Source organism: Coregonus lavaretus (assembly GCF_964263955.1).
Source record: "Coregonus lavaretus genome assembly, chromosome: 13".
Taxonomy (NCBI): domain Eukaryota; kingdom Metazoa; phylum Chordata; class Actinopteri; order Salmoniformes; family Salmonidae; genus Coregonus; species Coregonus lavaretus.
Genome location: NC_140000.1, coordinates 33844703 through 33870091, shown reverse-complemented (window position 1 = coordinate 33870091; position 25389 = coordinate 33844703). Strand labels below are relative to the sequence as shown.

The 25389-nt window shown below is 47.8% G+C and overlaps 1 protein-coding gene across 2 annotated transcripts; it reads right to left on the bottom strand.

The window, feature by feature from the left end:
* LOC311140711 (AT-rich interactive domain-containing protein 1A-like) lies at window positions 1-20716 on the bottom strand. Of its 2 annotated transcripts, none has more exons than XM_084175895.1 (20): window positions 18863-20716; window positions 15090-15308; window positions 14305-14943; window positions 13973-14107; window positions 13016-13256; window positions 12629-12718; window positions 12093-12266; window positions 11078-11423; window positions 9149-9294; window positions 8501-8607; window positions 8034-8249; window positions 7537-7741; window positions 6384-6513; window positions 6019-6206; window positions 5768-5927; window positions 5400-5525; window positions 5069-5165; window positions 4082-4943; window positions 3744-3874; window positions 1-3239 (listed from the first exon to the last, which is right to left on the bottom strand). In XM_084175895.1, exons 1-20 carry the CDS (start codon window positions 19775-19777, stop codon window positions 1311-1313), a joined length of 7056 nt encoding a protein of 2351 aa, XP_084032021.1. In that variant the 5' UTR covers window positions 19778-20716; the 3' UTR covers window positions 1-1310. The 2 variants fall into 2 exon arrangements, with proteins under 2 accessions (XP_084032021.1, XP_084032022.1); XM_084175896.1 differs by having other exon boundaries at window positions 8040-8249; window positions 18863-20715.
* Window positions 20717-25389: the final 4673 nt, after the last annotated feature.

Below are 25389 nucleotides of genomic sequence, written 5' to 3'. Positions count from 1 at the left end.
TTACGAAGATTTAATGTACATTTATTCTTACCACGTGGAACATATAGTATAAAGATTTCATACTGAATAAATGATATTCATTGAGCCAAAAAAAGGGAAAAGGAGGAATTTACATGTTTTTAGTTACATAGTCTGAAATACAAATATGCAGAATCCATATCACTGGAGAAAATAACTGTCAAATGTGTGTTTCTTCATCTAGAGTTTTTTTGTTGTACCAGGAGGAGATAACAGATTTGACCCGAGTCTGCCGTACTAAGGAGCCGTGGAGTGAGAGGCTGGAGGAGAGAGGGTCTATCAGCAGGGACTGGATGACAGGAACCAAACTCATGGGTCACCTTCATTCCTCATCAACAAAAAGTGTGGGAATAGTGACACGGACAGAGACAGACACAGAGAAAGGAAGTGTAATGTACAACATCATATATACACCACAGCAAAGCTGCATCTGAAGTTGAAAACCAGTCCTAAGAGGTGATTTCTTTTACAAGGGTCAATTCATACAATCAAGGGCTAAAGAGAGGAGGTAAGGGTGTTGTAGTAGGTTCTCGGTACTTTGGGGAAAGCCTTTTTAGCTTTTAAACGTCAAAACTAAAATGACCTTTTAAAACTCTAGTACAGCTGCATTGTCAACGTTTTTCTGTATGAAACTTGTTTACAGAATGCTTGACACTCAAGAGCAGTACGGCACATAAAATGCCCTACAATCTACTGCACAGGCCTCCCCAGTGAAGGTGTCTGTCAACAGCCTACGAAGTTGTAGGCTGACTGGTTAGCATCCAATTACAGCAACTATACCATCAGACCAGGCCGTTCCTCAGTCTGCTTTACCTCCAAACATGAACCAGAGTCTGACTCACTCACTGTGCTCTCGAGGGTTGAGAAAGGGCACACATTATCCCCAAACTTACTGTAAACGAGACAGCAACTTTGGTTACAGTTTGTTTTTCAACTACTTATTTATCTTTATTAAAAATACCCCCTCCCCCCAACGTGTGGAACACTCCTAAACCCAGGTTCTCCACTCCATGTCATCTAATTGGAATTAATGTTACAAGTTGTGTCAGTTTGTGGAGTCTCAGGTTTGTAAATCCACCACTGCAGCTTTGTGACGTCCCTTCTCCTTGAGTGAGAACAGCAAGAGCGGGCTCAGAGAGTGGAATCTGAAGGGTTTGCATAAATTAAAAACAGTCACTTGAACTTTCCCTGCCCCCGACACACGTACAAGCCAGGTTGTAACCAGGGGGTGAGGGGGGGGGGGGGGGGGGGGTGAAACCTAGAGGAGGTGGAGCCAAAGCTCCCTACAGCTGTCATGACTGGCCAATCAGAAAGAGTACATCGCAGATGACGTGAGACACCACTGAGTTCATGAGCGGTGACACGGAGAGGTCGAGGAGGCGCGATTCGTACAGTGTGAACTCTGAGTGGTTCTCCTCCACCTTGGCTAAGGCGTGCAGGGCCCGGGCCGCCCGTCGCATCATGTCATTACTGGTGGGCTCGAAGTGCATCCCCTGCAGGTGCAGCAGAGAGCTCTGGCTCTGCTGTAGCTGGGTGGCCGCCAGGCTATCCTCCAAGAAGCCCAGGAGGTTACCCACGCTTCCCTTCTGCACGGCGATGGCGCGCGCTGCCATGCTGTCTCCCTGGGCCAGGTTGGCCAGCAACACCACCGACATCTCCCTGCAGACGGCCACCTTTCTCTCCCCAACCAGCCGCACCAAGGTCCCATACAGCTTCTCTAACCGACCCAACGGCGGCGTGGCCAGGACCAGGTCCACATTGTTGTCTTGGATGCTCAGCTTGCTGAGGGTCTCCAGGACCAGTCTCTGGGGTGACATTGCACTGTGGGGCCCCAATGTGGGGAAGGGGTCCTGGGCCTCAGCCGAGGGGCACACGGCCCAGTGGAGGAGGCCGTCCAGCAGCGGAAGGCAGATGCTCTCGGGGTAGATGGAGAGGTCCAGCTGGCCAGAGATGTTGGCCAGAGTGACCAGGCCGTTCTCCCTCAGCAGCGACAGGCAGTCCCACCACCATTCGTCCCTCTGGCCAAGGCTGTCATCAGACTCCTCCTCCTTTTCGTAGGTGAGCGGGGCCTGCTTCCTCTCAGGGTGGCGGTGGTGCAGCAGCACTAGGCGACCCAGCAGCAGCATGAGGCCCGGGTGTTTGGACATCTCCTGGTCATTGCCAGGCACGAAGGAGAGGCTGCGCACAATGTTGGAGACGCAGATGCAGCGGCGGGCCAGAGCGTCCTGCCAGTTGGCCAGCGTAACCAGTGGGCCCTCGTCTTTGCTGTGAGGCTCGTCCTCCACCACACGCTGGGGGACCTGCTGACCAGGAGGGCCGCTCGGTTTGTCGTTCTCCTGCTGGCTCTGGGGCTCTTCCGTCTGTGATGTTTCCTCTGTCTCAGCTTCCAAGCGCTCGGACTTCCCCTCCTTACTGTCGGCTGAGGTGCCGGTTGATGTTGAGGCCTTCTCTGTGGATGATGGCTGGGAGGGCCTCTGATCTTCCTCCCCCTTCTCCTTGTCTTTCTCTGTGGTGGTAGCATTGTCCTTGTCCCCCACCATCTCTGGTTCTGGCCTTTTCCTCCTGGCTGTGGGGACGACCAGCACCCGTTCTCGTGGCTCCAGGAAGTCCTCCTTCCTCTCAAAGTGGGTCTGGATATGTTCCGTGCTGTCCCCCCCGCCGGCGCTCCAGTGGAGCAGCCCACTGTCAAACTCCTGCACTTTGCCTCTCTGGCTCACCCTGCCTGCTGCAAACGGGTCCTTCTTCCGTACCATCTTGAGGGGGAGCTTGTCGAACTTGCTAGCCTGTTTGGGTCTCTCCTGGGGGGTAGCCGGGCCCAGGGTAGGGGGGTCCGATGAAGAGCTGGGCTGCTCAAATGAAGAGGAGCTCTTCCCTCTCTTCTCCTCATTTTCAGCGTCCTTCTCTTTCAGAGTGTCCCATTCCGAGCACGACTCCTGCTCATCCTCTTGCTTCACCTGAGCCTGTCCCTCGAATGTCGTCCTGGCCGGCTGTTTTGAACGCTGCACCACCTCCTCCTCCTCTTCTTCCTCATCGTCATCATCCTCCTCTCCCTCCACCTCCATGTCCTCATCTTCCGTGCAGCTCCAGTCTCGGTCCAGGGCTTCAGGGTCCAGTAGAGTCCTCTGGCCGGGGTCGCCCACCTCGTACTCGCGCAGGATGCCGAAGATCTCGATGAGGCAGCGCCGGAAGTACTCCACCACCAGCTCCAGCAGGCCAGGCAGCTGAGGATGAAATGGAGGAGAAGATTAATAGTTTGCATTGTATGATATGCAAGACAGAAAATCTGGAAAAGGGTTTGGGAAATTAATAATATGTGAAAGGATAAATGTAAAAAGAAAAGAAAAAGCAGAAAGTCCTACTAAATCAGAAAATATTACATTCCTGATTGTATAGGTTTACCATGTAGGGGTTTTATTAAAACCTCTTATCCCACATTGTGGCCAGTGTAATAATAATAATTTGGTGGGTGCTTATATTTGTCCTATTTCTCACATGTACAAGTGTGTATTAATATTATGTGTCAATTGTTTCTTTGCATATCCGACTCTCCCCAAGACACCCTCGGCGAGTGGGGTCACGGCCAGGGTCTGGTGCAATTAGGGTTAAGTGCCTTACTCAAGGGCACTGACAGATTTTTCACCTTGTCGGTCTGGGATTCGAACTAGCGACCTTTCGGTTATTGGCCCAAAGCTCTAAGCGCTAGGCTACCTGTCTTGTTAGCTCACCGTATTGAGGTTGAAGGTGGAGATGCTGTTGTCATCATACAGGAGGATGTTGATAGTGTCCAGGGCCCACGTGCTCTCAGCCAGCAGGCCAGACTTTAGGGACATCATCACCCTCCAAGCCTCTGGGGTCCCTATGGAGATATACAAATACAGTATTTTAACTCAAGCTGATACCCTTCACAGTGCTGATGGACCACACAATACACAAACTTTCATAGAGATCCGAAGCAACCTATCATTGTAGTGTCCAAATGTGATCCCTAAATAGTGAATATTGTATATTGCATGTATAATACTTTTGTGATTGTGGGTGGTGTTGTGGGTTGTAATGGCCATACCGATATCTTTCGTGGTGAGGCGTCGGCGTGGTTTTAGGACGGGGTGGGTGGCCTCTACTGAGCCTGGGGGAAAGGGCATGTCTCTACGGATCAGAGGGGACTGCACAGACTGGGGCACTATGTGAGAGGCAGGAACCGGGGGCCCCGCCTTTTGCATCTTGATGCCACTGTGCATGTAGGGAGATTTACTGGGCGACGTCCGGCTCTCCATGGGGCCCCCACGGGGCATGGGGGAGGGACTGGACACCTGTGGAATGTGGTTCTGCATGGCCTGAGCGGATTGGTAGTTGGACTGTAGGGTGCGGGTCATGGGCGGGCCCGTCCCTCCAGGGCCGTAGGGGGGCTGCCGAGGGCCCATCTGACCTGGCCCCCATTGGCCCTCGTGGTTCATGCGCTGCTCCGATGACATCATTTCCTCCGAACCGCGGTTCAGGCCGGGTCCCTGGGCTGAGCCCCCTGGTGGACCACCCTGCCGGTTGGGGTAGTTGCCGGGATAGTTAATCTCCCCGCGGCCCTGCCACATGCCACCCTGGGGGCCGTCAGGGCCTGGCTGCATCATCTGAGGGGGCATTGAGGGCTGGGCGTTGAGCCCCGTGGCAGCCTGCATGCGCTCCCTGTTGAAGGGGAAGGGGAACTGGCCCTGGGGACCAGATACGCGGCGATCAGTGCCGGGGAAGGAGCCGCCACTGTACTGGGGTTGGTACATCTCTGGCTGGCCAGCAGGGGGTGCAGAGGCTGCTGCTGGCTGCTGCGGTTGTTGTTGCTGCTGCTGCTGTGGACCTCCACTGAAGGGCCCGCTGTACATCTCCCCCTCGTGACGCTTCGCTGGTGGGTAGCCCCCTTCCACAGGACGCTTGTAGTTCTGCACAGAGCAAAGACGCTTAGTTAGACGGTGTTATTACATTGGCTAGTGGTTACTACATTACAGTTTGTGATTTACAGTGACGTCACACTTCCAGTGCATACGCAGTGAGTTGGAGCCTTCACCTGTTGTTGCTGTGGGTACATTCCTGGCTGCTGATTGGGATAGGAACCACCAGGGGGAGTACCATGGCCAGGATATTGATTACCATAGGAATCATTCCTGTAAACAACCACAACACATCAACAAGACATTCCACATAAGCCGAGTGCCTATATACCTAATATTGCTACAGTATACTGCTAGTATGCCAATAAACCCTCATTGTGAAAAACAACCCAATCTTTAAAATATTGCAAGACTATAAATGCTGGGACAGTCAGTGCATGGTGTGTGTCTGCACAAGTCTGTGCCAGCCCTCTCCTGAGATAGAGGGGTGCTGGGTTGTGAACTGACCGTGGCTGCTGCTGTGGTGGGTAGCGGTTTGGCGAGTACATCCCTGTGTCGGCGTTGGCGGGCATCAGGTTTGGCTGCGGTGCAACAGATCCCATGCTGCCCTCTGGGCCCATCCCCTGCTCTGGCCTGGTAAACAACACCATACAGGAAAGGTTGGTTGACCATACTTAGTACAAATAATTTCCATAAAAAAAGGAAATGAGCAGACTTCTACACATTCACTATGCAGTCAAAGATGGTGTCTGTATAGAAATAGAAATATACTCAATATGGCCGCCAGTCCACCCATCATAGACACATTGACTTGAATTTGGATGTCCTTTCTAAGTAATTATATTTCTATGGTCTGTAAGCGTGTAGGGTCTTACCTCCTCTCGTAGCCTTGTCCGTAAGGTCCTGGTCCGTACTGCTGTCTCTGAGCCATCGACATGTTCCCCATAGCACCTGGTGGAGGCCCGCGGTTAAACTGCTGCTGCTCAGCAATCCCACTGTTAGGACCCTGACTGGCAGGCAAGAACTGCTCCCCAACTGGAAAGAAATACACACTCCGTCAGCAAGGGACCCAGCTTCCCAGCACCATCAGTTTCTAGGGATATTTCTTGCAGCCTCTTCTACCCACCTTTCCGCATGGCACCAAAGGGGTCTTTGTTAGGCCCTGGACCCTCGTAGGGCCCTGGACCCATGCGAGCTGGCATCTCTGGTGTACTCATGCCAGACTGGTAGCCAGAGTTAGGGGTCATGGAGTTCCTTCTGGGGAAAGCAGGGTCACTACCATCAGCAAATGGGTCCTGCAACGCCACATTGCTCCTAAAAGATAGATGGACGTTTAGTGAGTAAATAGGGGTTTAACAAAGCAGCTAAAAACAGAGTTGGGGTGAATTCCATTTAAATTCAATAAGTAAATTAAAATTCCAATTGAAGAATTGAATCTCCTGAATGCAATGGATAACTCAAAGAGGATGAGATTGAAGCACTGCGACTCACCTGGCCCCGGGTGGCATCTGGGTGGGGTGTGGGGTGGAGGCGGGTGTGGGGGGCTTGAGGTCGCTGCCCTCGGCCATGGAGCTGCTGGTGGACTGGGGGGTCTGAGGGCCCTGGAGAGAGCCTGACCCAGCTACCGGAACAAAAGAGGGACATTTCAGTTAGAGAGAGTTGGGTATACATGACTTTCACCAGGTGGTTCAAGCCCTGAATGCTGATTGTCTGAAAGCCGTGGCATATCAAACCGTATACCACAGGTATGACAATAATTACTATTTACTGGTCTAATTACATTGGTCAACAGTTTATAATATCAATAAGGCACCTTGGGGGTTTGTGGTATATGGCTAATATACTAAGGCTACGCGTTGCGTCGTGACTAAGAACAGCCCTTAGCCGTGGTATATTGGCCATGTACCACACCTTCTCGGGCCTTATTACTTAATTATACAGGTCCTTCAATCTACATTATCTATATGAATGCAGCTGCCACTTCATTAAAGCCGTTAGATACAGTTAACATAGTGCACGTCGCTTTATTACGGTGTCAGGTTCAGTACACATCACTGCATTCTTTACCAGAAAGTAAGCTGGCCCTCTTTGAATTCAAGTAGGTCGATTCATCGCTTTCTTTTTATTCATAAAGCTCTCTTTTAAAAAACGGCCACCGTACCTAACTTCGTTAATAACTAATAATAAGTATGAGTTACCATACCCGGTCTCAGGGATGGCTAACACATGAAATCTCTTCAGTCTCCTCAGAGTTAGGTAAATCTGCTTTTAGTTTCTTTGCACCCCATGTATGGAACAGAGTTCCCTACAACTGGATGTTCTGGTGCCTCTCGGGCAGTTCAAAATGTTGACCTCTTTGCTGATGAATGTGATTGTTATTTTTTACAAAAATATATATTTGTATTATATTGTATTTTGTAAATTATGCGTATGCAGGGCTCCCTTGTGAAAGAGACCTTGGTCTCAATGGGACTCCATGTTAAAACTTAACTTCACAACGGAAAAAAATGTTACATATTTTGCTTCGAAAATTAGCGTTTCATATTGGACAAGACCAGGTAGTCCCAACCAGTTTCAGTCCGCAGTCCGTTTGATGCCTAATAATTACAACCCAGCATAGTGTGGATAACCGTCTGGCACTGACCTGGGGAGGGTGGCTGGACCTTGGCCTGGTTGGCCTTCTTGTTGTCAGTGATGATCTCAGGAGGGGGGTCCTCCCCGCGTTCGAGCTTGCACTCGAAGGCGTATAGACACTGGATGTACTGCTTCTTCAAGGAGCTGGCGGCGCTGCTCGACGTGCCAACGTTCAGGTTGGTGGACAGCTCACGCCACTTCTTGTTCTTGTTCACCTGGACATAGAGCATGAAGACAGGGACATTAAAACAGGGACCAGAGAGAAGAGGATGAGCAAATAAGAACCAAGAAATTGTGCATGGTGTGTTTGTTCTAAGGTGTGTTTGTTCTAAGGTGTTTTGTGCGTGTGTTCTACTTATTTATTAAACCTATATTTATCCAGGAATTCCCATTGAGGGCAGAAGACCCCTTTTACAGGGGAGACCTGGCCAAGAGGGCAGCTCAATCGGAAAACACATAGATCAAACACACTACAGTGCATGCATGCATAGTACAGCACAAACCTACACTGACCTGTGCGAAGCCTCCAATCTCCTTGACCGAGACGTAGAGTCTGAAGAGGTCCAGGGGCTTGCGGCCCACAGCAGGCAGGTTGGTCATGCCCATGGCTTTCTCCTCGATAAAGCCCAGGTAGCGGTCCACCCACATCTTCCTCTCGAGCTCGGGGCCCAGCTCGTACAGACGCGTGATCTTCTCGTTGGTTGTCGTGGAAGAGCTCGACTTCTGGAAGGCGTCAAGAGAGAGCCGTCGTGAGGGAAAGGGTTGGGTTATAAATTGGTCTTATTTCCCTTTAGTAGCTAGCTCATTGGCAACTGTAACAACCACAGAATAAAGTCAAAAGTATGATTGTCACACGTGTTTTAACAGTTTACAAACAATATGGTTTATAACGTAGTTTATTTTAGCATACACACAAGCCCGCAAACAAAATTGTCCCAAGTGGACAGACAATAAAGTCATCATTATCTTATCACCTTGGATTTAGTCGGTTCCGCTTTCGGTGTTCCGTCCACTTTGTTGTTCATCTTTTGGCCCTGGTTCATTTTCCCATCCATACCAAACTCTGGACTCGGGGCCATACCTAGGTACAAGGGTACATTGAGGGGTTGAGAACTGTTCAACGGCTTTTGAACAACAATTCTCTGGATTAGGACATATACCAAACAACTGCTGAACGACCATAAGAGGCAGCTGACATTTTTTTATATTCTAATTTCAGAGCAATACAGACTAACAATAAAGTTTCCCTTATAGAACTTATTCATACCGCGGCCATTGTTCATTGACCAACGTTATCTTCTAACAGGATAGGAAATGCTCTGGTGAAACCAATGCAAAAACTTTCCTCAAGTGTGACCTGTAGATTAACAACCACTGCACTAAAACAATATTTGTTTTGGAAAACTCATGCTTAGCTACCCATACTATCAGTCTATGCTAGAACTTTCAGATGAGAAAAGGGTCTATTGTGAAAACACTGCAGACAAATTGCATCAGGCCTTACTTACTGGCCACCCCAATGCAAACCTATGCCACTGACCACTGTCCCAACCAAAGTCATCCTGCCATATCAGAAATACCTGGGGCACCATGGTGCAACACTATTGGACTACAGTACTCACCACTGGAGTTATTGGCCATGTTGGGCCCCATAGGGAAAGGCGGGCCAACCTGCGCGTTCATCATGCCAGGCATGTTGTTCATGGGAGGGCCATAGGGGGCACCAGAGCCCATCATGCCAGGGGACATGTTGGGGTAGCCAGGCATCCTGAACGATGAGGGACAACCACACTTTTAGCATGTAGCATGATAGAGTAAAAAACATTCCTCTCCTACAGAGAAATTCATCTCTTATGCTGAAAAACAATCAGTTATGCAACTATATCACTAAATAAGAAAGAGTGTGTTATGAGTACCATTGCAAGGGGGAATTCCTTGAGTTCTTGATACGAAAATGGCTAGTGACTTTGTACACCTGTGAAGACTGTAAAGACTAAAGAGGGAAAATATCCTGAATCTGCATCTGAATTCTCCAATGCATTTCATGTGTTTATATGTAATGTGAGAGCCAGGTATTCCTCGTAGTGACAGGGGCTGGAGAACATCTAATCTGCCTCTCCCTGTCTACCTCTCAGTGAGTCTCTCCTCTGTTCTTTATTTCCCGCTGCTCTAATCACTCCTCCTCTCACTGCCTTCACTGGACCTTCAACGTAGAGGAAAACCTGCTAGTTAGGACCAGATAACGCATACTCAACACATTAACAATGATAAAAAAAGAACAATATATTGGGTGGAGGCACACACCTGTCTATATAAGGTCCCACAGTTGACAGTGCATGTCAGAGCAAAAACCAAGCCATGATGTCAAAGGAATTGTCCGTAGAGCTCCGAGAAAGGATTGTGTCGAGGCACAGATCTGGTGAAGGGTACCAAAAAAGTTCTGCAGCATTGAAGGTCCCCAAGAACACAGTGGCCTCCATCATTCTTAAATGGAAGAAGTTTGGAACCACCTAGACTCTTCCTAGAGTTGGCCGCCCGGCCAAACTGAGCAATCGGGGGAGAAGGGCCTTGGTCAGGGAGGTGACCAAGAACCCGATGGTCACTCTGACAGTGCTCCAGAGTTCCTCTGTGGAGATGGGAGAACCTTCCAGAAGGACAACCATCTCCGCAGCACTCCACCAATCAGGCCTTTATGGTAGAGTGGCCAGACAGAAGCCACTCCTAAGTAAAAGGCACATGACAGCCCTCTTGGAGTTTGCCAAAAGGCACCTAAAGGACTCTCAGACCATGAGAAAAAAGATTCTCTGGTCTGATGAAACCAAGATTGAACTCATTGGCCTGAATGCCAAGCGTCACGTCTGGAAGAAACGTGTCACCATCTCTACAGTGAAGCATGGTGGTGGCAGCATCATGCTGTGGGGATGCTTTTCAGCGGCAGGAGACTAGTCAGGATCGAGGGAAAGATGAACGGAGCAAAGTACAGAGAGATCCTTGATGAAAACCTGCTCCAGGGCGTTCAGGACCTCAGACTGGGGGCGAAGGTTCACCTTCCAACAGGACAACAACCCTAAGCACACAGCCAAGGCAACGCAGGAGTGGCTCCGGGACAAGTCTCTGAATGTCCTTGAGTGGCTCAGCAAGAGCCCAGACATGAACCCGATTTAACATCTCTGGAGAAACCTGAAAATAGCTGTGCAGCGACGCTCCCCATCCAACCTGACAGAGCTTGTAGCGTCATACCCAAGAAGACTCGAGGCTGTAATCTCTGCCAAAGGTGCTTCAACAAAGTACTGAGTAAAGGGTCTGAATACTTATGTAAATGTAATATTTAAGTTCTTATTTTTAATAAAAAATTTGTAAAAAATTCTAAAAACCTGTTTTTGCTTCGTCATTATGGGGTATTGTGTGTACATTGATGAGGGGAAAAAAATATTTTATTAATTTTAGAATAAGGCTGTAACGTAACAAAATGTGGAAAAAGTCAAGGGGTCTGAATACTTTCAGAGTGCACTGTACATGTGTAATATGGGTTAGTAAAGAGCATAGTGTACCTGCTGTGTATGGAGTTGGTAGCAGTGTGCTGCATGACTACAGCTGCAGCCTCCTGGGCCTTCCGGTTGAGGCCGGGGGGAGGGCACATCCCTGAGCCCACCTGAGGTGGCATGTTGCCCATGTTGGGTGGCATGTTGGGCCCCATGTTGGGGCCATAGGGACGCACTCCCATCTGGCCCGGAGGCATTCTACCAGGGGGGATGCCCGCGTACGGTGGCCCCCCTTGCCCAGACATGGGGTTCATGGGGTTGCCAATGCCAGGGCCGGGGTTCATGGGGTTGCCCATGCCAGGGCCGGGGTAGTTGGCATTGGGCATGTTGTTGTAGCCAGGTTGCCGGGGGTAACCTGTAGTAGAATGGATAAAAACAGTGTGTGTAAAAAATGTATGTGTAACAAAAAAACACTGCTCAGGTGACATTGGGAAGACTAGTTATATGCGCAAAACATCAAACTAAATATTTAATCAACTTGGGGTTCTATTGTAAAAGGTGGACTTGACAGCGAATGTCTGTTGAAGTTGTGCAAGGCACTATAGTGAGCTGGCAGTGGGAGCTGTGGACACTGAGCGCTGAGCCTGCCATCACAGTGGCAGCGCTACTGACAGGGGGGCTCTGCTATGTCAGCTGACTATTCTCCATGGTTAAAAATAGCTGCGCTAGACTCAGAGAGGGAGGGATGAGCTGATAGGATGGAATTCCTATGAGGCAGAAATACATATTCCATGGGTTTGGCTGGGGGAACAAACAAGAAGCAACTTGACAGGATGGTGAGATAATTAAGTGGGAAGCATTTATACATTAGCAGTCAGAGGACAACCAAAATGTTAAAGATCAAAATGATTTAAAGTCTATTTGGTATTTCAACAGAGTTATTATTTTTCAAGTGTACCAAATGTTTAAATTTTAACATAAAATATAACTTACTTCTCTTAATGCAAAACTAAACCAAATGATCCTTTAACTAATTGCCTCGAGACCCTCTCCTTTGTTGCACAGTGTAACCCACAGAACTCACCTTGTGGGCCATACTGCCCACCCTGAGGTCCATAGCCCCCCATGGAGTTGTTCTGCTGCTGATAAGGCCCCATCCCAGGGTGCATCTGGCCTCCAGAGGACTGTCGGGGTGACAGGGGAGAGGCAGACTGTGGTGAGCTGTAGGGGGGCATCTGGGGGTTTCTCTGCATGAACCCTGGCAGGGTCAAAGAAGAGAGAGTGAAAGATATGTTAATCCTCCAAAAAAACACTGGAAATCTCTCATAAGACACATCAGAACACCTCGGTACAGAAAATAGCTAGTATTTAGTTAGAAAGTACATGGTAAAATGGCAATTACAAAGTATTAACCAATTATACACTGTGTAAAATTATTTGAAGTAAGTACCAGAAAGTACCCATTGTTACCACACAATTTTCTAGTAAGTACCAGGTAAATACCAGTGGTACCATAAAAGAAAGTGCAACCAAAGTTTCTTTAAAACAGCACACTGTCAGTGGTCTCTGCAGAGGAGGGTGGTACTGTGTGATGGGGATTCTCAGTCAAGGTGAACTCACCTCTGTCCTGGGCCATGGGAGACTGGCTCATGGCGGGGTGCAGACTCCCGTCAGACTGCACACTCGATGGCCTGGGGGGCATCTGGGTCCCTAAACAACAGAAGGCTTATCTCAGTATGTAAATAAGACGTCTGAGTAGGAACAAGGCCACTAATGTCCCTTAAAATATTGTTAATCAAAATGACCTTAGATTGAAACACTGGAGCTACTGCAGCAAAGCAGCTTTTAAAACCATATGGTTTTAAAAGGTGCTAGGCTGCAGTAGCTCCAGTGTTTCAATCTATGGCCATTTTGTTGTCATTGTGTATTTGTATAACAAATGACATGTCCTAGTACATGTCAGAAAAACCCATGTATGTGTGCGCATACTTGTGTACGTGTGCTCACCTGGCATTGTGGCTGGTGAGAGGGGCCCCGTGCGGGAGGTGGTGGCACTGGCGGGGGAGCCGGCGGGTGACGGCGAGGGCCCTCGGATGCCTGGCAGGTGGGGAGAGGTGTGGGGCGAGAAGGGCGACTGGGCCAGGTTGCTCTGCTCGCCCTGGCTGCTTGACACACCTGAAGTGCTCACGCCAGGACTCAGAGCGCCATCCGTGCCCGTGGGTAGGTCATCGATGGAGCCTGAGAGATCCTGCAGACACACAAGACAGGAGAGAGCGGGACCTATGGTGAGGAGACGCTGTGGAAAAACGCCAGCCTGATAGAATCGACATGACAGCCATTAGCTGACTGTACAGTTAGCAGTGAGTCGTCTTGATAACAATTCCATGCATTTCCCGTAGCTCTGTCTACTAGCACAACAGAAGCACATAGAGGATGCAAGCACAATTTAATCTCCTCAGTCTTGGAAAGCATGATAGGACACTTTCTACTAGGTTTGGAGACGTGACACACACAGTTGTCCTTATTTATCTTGTCGAGGAAGAGAGAGCATATTAGAGCAGGGGGTTGTCATGGTTACGGTGAATGTATGCCAACTCAGCGCAGAGCAACCCTGCCATGTGAATCTGATACACGCTCTCACACACACACACAAGCAGCGCGTGCGCTTTCGCACTCGTTTTACCCAGGCCCGAGCTCTGCTCAAATTCACTAATATTCATCTCCCAGACTCCCACACAACATTTCTGCAAGTCCACAACACAAGAAACACACTACACATGCCCAATGACATCTACAGACACACACATACAATAAATAGGGGTAGCATTAATTAACCACAACAGCCCACACAATGGTTTTACTATGTGAACACTAAAATGGGTCACATGGATGCATGCAAACATGTTTCAATGCATTATGATTTCAGAACAATGTAATAATTTGATTTATAAATGTATAGCATACCTTTGCACAGGTTGGGTGAGGACTCACCGGTAGGCTGGACGGCCGGCCTTGCAGGTTGACGTCCTCTGAGCCACTTTTGGGCTGGTTGGAGGGAGGGGCGCTAGACTGGGAACTGAACGAGTCCTGGGATATCTCCTGGGGGAGAGAACGAGACAATCAGTATTGAAGAGCATTCACATATATGCGGACATGAGAATACACAAAGTGACAATACCAATGCCTTCCATCTGCAGAGCAAGTATGGCAACCGGTACTGCACGTTCAATGACGATATCAAAAGGTACCTCAATCATAAAACATAAATTGCACACAAACACCAAACTCAGTTATACCTGCTGTGGTGGAGGAGGGAAGCGTTGGTAAGGTGACTGCTGTGACTGTTGTTGTTGCAGCTGCTGTTGTTGCTGTGGAGGATTCTGGGAGTAGGATGCAGGCTGGCCCTGTGGATGCTGGCTGTGACCTGGTGGTTGCTGAGGGGGTTGAGAGGGTGTCTGGGGTTGCTGCTGCTGCTGTGTAGGGAGCTGCTGTGGGCCCTGCGTGGGTGGATAGCTAGGCTGGGGCTGCGACCCTGCTGGGACCTGGGAGCTGGCCTGCTGTGGAGGCTGGCTGGGAGGCCCCTGCAGCTGGGGATAAGGAGGCTGACCAGACTGTGCCTGAGCCTGGGCCGGACCCTGGGAGTAGGGCGGCTGAGACTGCGGGGGCCCTTGGGATGGACCTGGCTGCGGGCCCTGGGACTGGGGGGGCATGTGGGGCTGTGGATAGGGTGGCCCACCCTGTGCGTGTGAGGCTGATGTCTGGGGAGGGTGGGACTGCTGAGGGTAGGGTGTCTGACCACCCTGCTGACCCGGTGGTGCCTGGGGGTAAGGCCCTTGCTGCTGGCCTGGGTGTGAAGCCTGGCCCTGTTGGCCGTAGTAGGGCCCTTGGCCCTGAGGCCCATAGCCTCCTGGTCCCTGCTGTCCATAAGATGGCATCTATACACAAATACAGACCCCAGAGTTAGAAAACAAGCAAATGGGTAGGGATATGACAAGCAAGCCATATAGTAGTGTGTGAAGAGGAGGGCCGATTCAGGTGTGAGATTAATGTAGGAATAAATCAGATCGATGACACCACTGACCTGCTGCCCGTACTGCATGCCCCCCATAGCCCCAGGGGTGCGGCCCTGCATGCCCACCGGGTATCTCTGGGAGCCAAGGGGACCGTAGCCTTGGCCCGGGTATGCATGACCCTGCTGGGCTCCTGGGGGAGGCCCCTGCCCAGGCTGTTGGGAGTATGGACTGCCTCCTCCGTACGGCTGGCCTCTCATTTTAGCCATCGGATCCATTGCACCTGGGGGCTGTGGATCAGAAACAAAGATCAAATACATGAACAACACTTCATAACATGAACACTATTTAAAAAATACAGAGCGGTACGGGTGACAGGATGTACCATAGATCACAAAAGACTTGGATACGGGCAGATGACTATACTATAGTTTATAGGCACTTTAATTATCTGGCAGGGGTCTCTCGTGCAAGCAAGCAAACTCACACATTTTAAGCTTCCCAACACAGCAAGCGCTATAGGGAGGCCTTTTCCCATCCTGATAGGCACAAAAACAAAAAATATGACAGAAGGCAAGTCCACAGAACACACGAGTTTTTTTTTTCTTCTCACATTTCCCACGGTCATTAACCTGACTTTTACCTTTCTGTGCCATAGTTACGGAAGTCAACAGAGCTATATATCTCATCTCAAATGAAGGGCAGTCTGCCCAATCTTAAACCCATCCCAGCTGTGCTCCTGTTTGGTTCGGGGCCAAGCCGGTTTCCCTTTTTGGGAAGGCGGCAATTCTGACTCTGAATGAATGGCATCAAACGGAGGGAGAAGTTGCCTACTCACTCTACTCTGTTATGATGTGAACACCACTAACTATGAGTCAGGTATCCTTTCAATGGAGAATGTTTTCTTAAATCTCTAGGCCTCCCTCTCCTCAACATTATAATTTCACTCTATGAAAATGGCTAACCATAGGCCTATCAGTTTAACTTGCTCAACTCAAAACAACCTAAACAAGGGTCGTCAAAACATTTCATGTCGATAACAACGTTAATAACAACAAATGGACAAGCTAATGAAAACATAAGCATTAATTTACCACAGTGGATTCTTATGGGTTTGGTTTCTTTATCTGTACCCTTGTCAACGCACACTGCTCTGAGACTTGAGACAGCTCTGGAACGTCACTGCTAAACAAAGGCCTTTAGAAATGGAGGGCAAAAAGCCTTTCTTGACATTTCCCAGCTTCCAGATAATGAATTGAAATAAATAAAAGCAGCACATGGCTAATCTGCATAAGACAGTGGAGACTCCCTAGGCGGGGGAGAGGCGGCTGGACTGTCTCTGTGATTGGCCAAGGGGGGGTTAGAAGGAATTCTTAGTCACACACAGAGACAGTGGCACATGAGCTACAGCAGCTACTCATGTCACACACACACACGGCTCATGTTCACCTCGCTATGCAGTGTCAACACACAGCAATGCCACAGGATGTAGACCTAACCTTGCCTCAGGAATACATCTGTATGTCATTGATAGATGAACCCATCAAATGGGACATAGTGGATGATGTCTCCCTAACACATTACCATTGGCATGCATTACCATCACAAACCTAACAAAGACCCTATTGATGACCAAAACATTGTCAGGTAGAAGTTTGTTAGGGAGAAGTAAAGGTGTGTGAGTATTACTGCTTTACTATGCTAGTGAGTTATGACATGTAACCAAAGTCAGCTGGGCATACATCAGACAGGCCACACTGTAGTCTCGAAGCATGTACATACATTTCAAGACAGTTGGGTTAGTTCTGGGCGATATTCATGGATAGATATGTAGTCAGAGCAGATTTCATCTTTCCATGATATTTACATTGGTCAGTGGTCATGCCCAAATATGATTGCGCCAAATTGTGTTATCAGGTACTGCAGCAAGTTCTTGTTGTTGCCTACATAAGGGTTTCCCAAACTTGGTCCTAAGGCCCCCCCTGGGTGCACGTTTTGGTTTTTGCCCTAGCACTAAACAGCTGATTCAAATAACCAACTCACCATCAAGCTGATTATTTGAAATCAGCTGTGTAGTGCAAGGCCAAAAAGCGCACCCAGGGGTGCCCCAGGACCGAGTTTGGAAAACCCTGGCTTACACATTGGTCAAATTCAGTTGCTTCCAAATGTGAAAAACCCTGTCAAAATAAAGGCTGTGCAACCTGAACTTGTCAAATAATCATGTTAATTTAGCAATGTCTGTATTTCAAATTCATATCACACCCACACAGTCTTATTGTCCTTCAAATTGTTATTGTGATAAATGTTAACATTTTTGTGATATGGATTGTTTGTGATGAATTGCTCATCTGGCATCTTGTTTACACATCTCAACCACTAAGAAACATTATGTTGTTTCATATTTGTAGCTTTTAAATGCATGGTGCAGATACAAAAACTATTTAAATGGATCTTTGATCAAAAATGAGAGGAAATAGTGGGTGCTTAACAATGAGGGTAAAGATACCCTCAAGATACTATAGCCATTTTCATCTGCTTTTCTTTATAGGATGGTGCAAATACAGTTCTTTACTTATACATGTAGGCTATAGAGTTCCGTAAACCCTTCTATTTACCATGTTGGCCACGGTTGCTGTTTTGTTCATGAATCTAGAAATTCAACAGGTTATACCATGTAAAAAATAAACATTAGCTGAAAAACTTGCTGGCACAGAAAATGGCACACAATATCAAACTGGATTAACAAAGGTTAAACGTGATTACTTGGTCAATGGGCCAAACTCTGACCATTTCTCCTTATTATAGAATGCATGTGGAATAGTGCAAACAGGCATGTCATAGGTGTGGGAAACAGATGATTGCAAAGTAGTGATTTAGAGAAATTGCCAAAAATATGTTTAGTATGAGCAATCATGGATTTGTGCAGTGTGGGGGTGTGCACTTATCAGGAACTGTTGTTGCTTTACATCATATGTAATTATAAATGGCCAAGAGCAGGATGAGGAGCCAATCAGATCTCAGCTAGCATGTCAAACCAAGACCAACTGTTTACTGGCTTTGACAGCAGGATTTTTACCTCCGCAATTCAAATCCCAGAGCAAAGCAATCTGCAGTCAGACACTCAAATCACTAGGCTAATGTTTACAAGCAGAATGCGGTGGGGGAAGCAGTTCCTGGCAACAGAGGCGCCAAGTGACAGTTTCAGAAATAACTAGGTCAGTGTGTGATGATTAAAATGTAACATTTTACATAATTTAGTTACTCGTGCAGTCCACGTCAAATCACTTTCAAACACACGTACACTTGAGTCTCGGCAACATCAGTGTTCTGGCCTTGCTAATGTTGTGCATTTCCTTCACAATTTCCACAATGATCAAAACAGACTCGTCGACGTAAAAATGTATAGTCTATTCATAAACATTAAATTGTATTCCAAAACGACTGACGTTAGCAGTGCAAACAAATTAAATAGCCCTACTATGGAATAACTGTTTAATTGGGTTATATACCGCCCTGCCGAGAAAGAAGTCTGGGTAATGAATACGCCTTTAGAGCTTTTTCACCTCTTTCAAGATTCGGGCCTCCTTCATTCTCTGTACGTTCGAAGTTCCATTTCATAAGGAGGATTACCGAAGAATGGTTGCCTGAACGTGACACATTTCATACCAACCAAACAAATACTGTTTAATGAGGTGGTGTTGGAAAAACGAGAGGCAGCCATTTTAGAGTGTCTTTGCAAGCAAACTGGCTAGCAACAATGGCTGGCCTGCTACGTTGTGAACTACATACATCAGATTACACCAAATGTATAGTAATAAAGGTTCGGTGGAACATGGGCCTTTACCTGGCTTCTACCTAGGGGTTGCCCTGTACTTCCAGGGCTCATAGGCGGTGGATGATGGGTCCTTTGTTGCCAACCCGGATTCCCCCCTCCATACTGACCGCTACTGCCCGTGTCTGTTGGTCCCTTACTAGCTCCTTCCTGATTACTATATTCAGTAGATGGGTAATTTGGATATACCCGCGTGGAGCTTGGGGAGGTTAGGAGCTGGTTGAGGGTTGGGGTAGACGTTGGCTGTGGATTCCCCATATTATATCTCTGATTGTTGTACGATGCAGACATTGCTGTGGGTCCTCCTGCTGGTTGCTGCTTAACGTTAGCTGGCTGTCCCCCAGCTGCCGGAGCCTGGGTATTACGCGAGGGGTTCATGCCGTATCCTTGGCCAGAATAGGGAGTTCTGTTCGGGAATGGATTGTAATTGTTAAACTGGTGGTTAGAAAAGCCATGGTCGTGCGAATTGGGTTGATATGGGTCCATCATATTGCTCGACTGCACGGCTGGACCTGCAGCAGCTGCCATGCCAGGGCTTTGTTGTCCGCCATGTTGATGAAAAGGGGCCCGGCCGTAGTGTTGACTGTATCCATAAGAAGGTGGAGGAAAACCAGACCCGTGGTGGTGTACCATCCCGGGATGGTTATTCCCCTCGGATCCAATGGAATCATTCTGATTATTATTAGTCCTGGACGGGTTCCCGTTCCCGTTCTTCATCTCAGGTTCCCCTCCTCCCCCTGCATTTCCAACATCGGCCCCGTCGTGCAGATCCCCCCGGCCCGGAGATCCGCGCACTAATCCCGGCTGCTTGTTTTCCTGCTGCTTTTCCCCCAGTATAGAATCCTCCTTTGGGTCTCGATCCGGCTTCTTTAGTTCGGAAGGCGGGCTTGTGTTGAGAGTGGCGGCGCTGGCGACCTGAGCGGCCATAATACCCCCCTCTCTCCGCGAGTCAGTCACAATCAAACGCTAGCATTGAATATAAATAATTGTTTATAACCATTTATCCTTGTCCCGATTCATTCCCACCCCTTTCACCGGACCGAATCCGGTTTTGTCTCCCGATTCCGATGTGAAAATAATTGGACACGTAATAATAAATCTCAAGGATACATAAAAACAGACAAATATTCTGGGGGCTCTTTTACTGAGCGAGAGCATAGGCAAGGAACGGAGCGAACCAGCACGAGGCTCCGCGAGATACAGCCATTTTACTGAGCCGTATAAACATAAGTAAAGTACGGATTGGACCTCAGTGGGAACACGGAGTGGATTCGTTCATTTTTACATTGTATAAGGGCATAAGTGGTTGCATTTATAAAGTGATGTTTGCGTTTTAAATGCAACTATTCTCAAAACATGCGTCTTTGCTTTGTTCCATTCTATCGACTGTTTTTGAACAATTCAACATGAGACAGGCCAAGCAGGAACCTGATGATTGAGTGGTCATGTTTCATGGTTTGGAAGTCTGAATAATATTAACTATTATTTACATTGTTTCATTATGATGTATCCACGTTCAACGAATGTCGTTTGGTTGAAAGACTCCTGCTCTGGGCAAGGACTGAGTGTGAGGGGGTAGCATTTCACCAGTGTCGATGTGTCATCGTGTGCGAACTGCGGAGCGCAATATGGGATGAGGCCGCAAGAATGAATGAGGAAGTGAAAATAAAAAATAAATAAGATAGTCACACAAATCAGCTACAATCTGGTCATGTTAGCATGTTCTAAATATCAAAATTCAGTTGGGCCCTATAAAATGGATATTAGCTCAGAATTTTAGAGGGAAAACCTTGCCTGAACGAGACTACTAATGCACCCTCTCACTAATTCCCCCGCCCTCTCCCTACCCACCCCCTCTCTGTCTCTCGCTCCTAACAGCAGCCGCGCTAGCAGAAACACTCCTCTTGTGAGTGTGGGGGATGGGCAGTGAACACAGCTTTCTCAACCGCCAACATTGAACTACGCTGGCCAACCCTGACCTTGCCCCACTCACATCAATAGTTACTCAGAGTAAATTTTGTATGTTTTTTTAAATAACATTTTGCACCATGTTCTTTGGGTGTATCAAAAATCCTTAAGCTAAAATTCATTCTGTTCGTTCAACTATTTTTGTTAGAGCCCACTTTTTGTGTGTGTGTGGTTGCATTGAAGCCATATTCTGATCAATGTGAGATAAATCTACAGTCCCCCCCATACACACACACAGTTGTACAGGGGGCGATAAGGAAAAAGGCAGGAAGTGCCAGTCAGGAGGCATACTCACATGTATAAACATTCACAACTCAACCTCACATTCTCCCTGACACACCCACTCATAGCCTGAGAGTGATGATCATTCCCAGACAATCACATACACACGTAAACACACACATTGTCTGGAGTGTGCTGAGGAAGGAGGTGCCACTCTATGATACACACACTAGGGAATGCTCGACAGAAGTGCTACTCGGTAACCCTTTCACAGACAAGAACACATCGACAACACTCTTCATGAATGATGGTACTTTGCCCAGTGCTCTAAAACTATAACAAAATATGTTGATGTAACCTTGAGCAAGGCACATAACCCTAATTTGCTCCTGGGTTGGCGTACTACTATGGCTGATCCTGTAAAACAACACAATTCCCTGCACCTATCCGGTGTATATGACAATAAAACAGATCAGATCAAATCTAGATTTGTATAATGGCAGTCGGGATATGGCCTTTCAAGGTACTACAGCCTGCCATTATTTTCATTATTTTTCCTATGTTAGCACCATCTGTGTCTGCACCTAGCCTACATCCCCAATTGAGATGAGAAGAAGCATCTATCTAGAGGTCCATACTAAATATCAATCTTAAACAGCCATTTTTAATACAAGGGAAATGTAGCAGAAAAGCCTGTAAGGATTTTGACCTTTCACTAAGGACAACAGGTCTCAGAGGAGATATGGAAAGAATTGTCACCATTCTCTCAAAGCTACTATACTATATATACATAAGGGAAGAGGCAGGAGTTTTTGCCGCTTTGGAAGACATGCAGGGCCTTCCCATCCCAGAGAACAGACACAGGGCCAGTTGTGCAGAAACACAGATTTAATGTAGCTTCCTCTCCTGACTTCGTTTTTTAAAATGCTTTGGCCACCTGTAAAAGCTGGAGTAGAATTTTTAAAGGGATCTAAGGAAGGGGATTTGGATACACTGGTGCCATCTCCTGGTCAGAAAGAAACTTAAAACAAATACAGTACCCTAAATAGATCTCCTATTTTTAATGAACAAAAATATAAATGCAACATGTAAAGTGTTGGTTTCATGAGCTGAAATAAAAGACCCCAGAATTTTTCCATAGGCACAGAAAGCTTCTTTCTCTCAAATTGTGCACAAATGTGTTTACATCCCTGTTAGTTAACATCTCTCCTTTGAAAATATAATCCATCCACCTCACAGGTGTGGCATATCAAGAAGCTGATTAAACAGCATGCTCATTACACAGGTGCACTTTGTGCTGGGGACAATAAAAGGCTACTCTAAAATGTGCAGTTTTCTCACAACACAATGCCACAGATGTCTCAAGTTGAGAGGGAGCGTGCAATTGGCATGCTGACTGACGGAATGTCCACCAGAACGGTTGCCAGAGAATATAATGTTCAGTTCTCTACCATAAGCCGCCTTCAACATTGTTTTAGAGAATTTGGCAGTACGTCCAACCGGCCTCACAACCACAGATCACGTGTAACCACGCCAACCCAGGACCTCCACATCCGGCTTCTTCACCTACAGGGATCGTCTGAGACCAGCCACCCGGACAGTTGATGCAACTGAGGAGTATTTATTTTTGTATTTTACCCCCTTTTCGCCCCAATTTCCATCTTGTCTCATCGCTGCAACTCCCCAACGGGCTCGGGAGGTGAAGGTCGAGACATGCGCCCTTTGAAACATGACCCGCCAAACCACGCTTCTTAACACCCGGAAGCCAGCCGCACCAATGTGTCGGAGGAAACACTGTTCAACTGACGACCGAGGTCAGCCTGCAGGCGACCGGCCCGCCACAAGGAGTCGTTAGAGCGCGATGAGCCAAGTAAAGCCCCCCCCCGGCCAAACCCTCCCCTAACCCGGACAACGCTGGGCCAATTGTGCGCCGCCTTAGACTGCTGCGCCACTCGGGAGACCCCACTGAGGAGTATTTCTGTCTGTAATAAAACCCTTTTGTGGGGAAAAACTCATTCTGATTGGCTGCGCCCCTGCCCAGTCATGTGAAATCCAACTGACAGATTTCCTTATATGAACTGTAACTCAGTGAAATCGTTGAAATGGTTGCATGTTGCGTTTATACACTGCTCAAAAAAATAAAGGGAACACTAAAATAACACATCCTAGATCTGAATGAATGAAATAATCTTATTAAATACTTTTTTCTTTACATAGTTGAATGTGCTGACAACAAAATCACACAAAAATTATCAATGGAAATCAAATTTATCAACCCATGGAGGTCTGGATTTGGAGTCACCCTCAAAATTAAAGTGGAAAACCACACTACAGGCTGATCCAACTTTGATGTAATGTCCTTAAAACAAGTCAAAATGAGGCTCAGTAGTGTGTGTGGCCTCCACGTGCCTGTATGACCTCCCTACAACGCCTGGGCATGCTCCTGATGAGATGGCGGATGGTCTCCTGAGGGATCTCCTCCCAGACCTGGACTAAAGCATCCGCCAACTCCTGAACAGTCTGTGGTGCAACGTGGCGTTGGTGGATGGAGCGAGACATGATGTCCCAGATGTGCTCAATTGGATTCAGGTCTGGGGAACGGGCGGGCCAGTCCATAGCATCAATGCCTTCCTCTTGCAGGAACTGCTGACACACTCCAGCCACATGAGGTCTAGCATTGTCTTGCATTAGGAGGAACCCAGGGCCAACCGCACCAGCATATGGTCTCACAAGGGGTCTGAGGATCTCATCTCGGTACCTAATGGCAGTCAGGCTACCTCTGGCGAGCACATGGAGGGCTGTGCGGCCCCCCAAAGAAATGCCACCCCACACCATGACTGACCCACCGCCAAACCGGTCATGCTGGAGGATGTTGTAGGCAGCAGTTCTCCACGGCGTCTCCAGACTCTGTCACGTCTGTCACATGTGCTCAGTGTGAACCTGCTTTCATCTGTGAAGAGCACAGGGCGCCAGTGGCGAATTTGCCAATCTTGGTGTTCTCTGGCAAATGCCAAACGTCCTGCACGGTGTTGGGCTGTAAGCACAACCCCCATCTGTGGACGTTGGGCCCTCTTACCACCCTCATGGAGTCTGTTTCTGACCGTTTGAGCAGACACATGCACATTTGTGGCCTGCTGGAGGTCATTTTGCAGGGCTCTGGCAGTGCTCCTCCTGCTCCTCCTTGCACAAAGGCGGAGGTAGCAGTCCTGCTGCTGGGTTGTTGCCCTCCTACGGCCTCCTCCACGTCTCCTGATGTACTGGCCTGTCTCCTGGTAGCGCCTCCATGCTCTGGACACTACGCTGACAGACACAGCAAACCTTCTTGCCACAGCTCGCATTGATGTGCCATCCTGGATGAGCTGCACTACCTGAGCCACTTGTGTGGGTTGTAGACTCCGTCTCATGCTACCACTAGAGTGAAAGCACTGCCAGCATTCAAAAGTGACCAAAACATCAGCCAGGAAGCATAGGAACTGAGAAGTGGTCTGTGGTCACCACCTGCAAAACCAGTCCTTTATTGGGGGGTGTCTTGCTAATTGCCTATAATTTCCACCTGTTGTCTATTCCATTTGCACAACAGCATGTGAAATGTATTGTCAATCAGTGTTGCTTCCTAAGTGGACAGTTTGATTTCACAGAAGTGTGATTGACTTGGAGTTACATTGTTGTTTAAGTGTTCCCTTTATTTTTTTGAGCAGTGTATTTTTGTTCAGTATACATAATACTGTAAATAAAAGCATGGCAACTGCTCGGAGGGTACTGCGCTACAGAGGGTAGTGCGTACAGCCCAGTACATCACTGTGGCCAAGCTTCCTGCCATCCAGGACCTATATAGTAGGTGGTGTCAGAGGAAGGACCCAAAAATTGTAAAAGACTCCAGTCACCCAAGTCATAGACTGTTGAACAATTAATCAAAACGCCACCCGGACTATTTGCATTGACACCCCCCTTCGTTTTTACACTGCTGCTACTCGCTATGCAGTCATTTTACCCCTACCTACATGTACAAATTACCTCGACTAACCTGTACCCCCGCACATTGACTCGGTACCGGTACCCCCTGTATATAGCCTCATTGTTATTTTGTGTTACTTTTTAATTAAAAAAGACATATTTTCACTCTTTACTTCAGTTTATTTAGTAAATATTTTCTTAACTCTCTTTTCTTAAAACTGCATTGTTGGTTAAGGGCTTGTAAGTAAGCATTTCCGCGGTAAGGTCTACACCTGTTGTATTCGGCGCATGTGACAAATAAAATTAGCTTTCATTTGATATTTTGCCTCATTAGACAAGAGTTATGCTTGGCCCAGTCTCATTCACCAGCCATGTGTTTTAGACTCTTTAAGTAG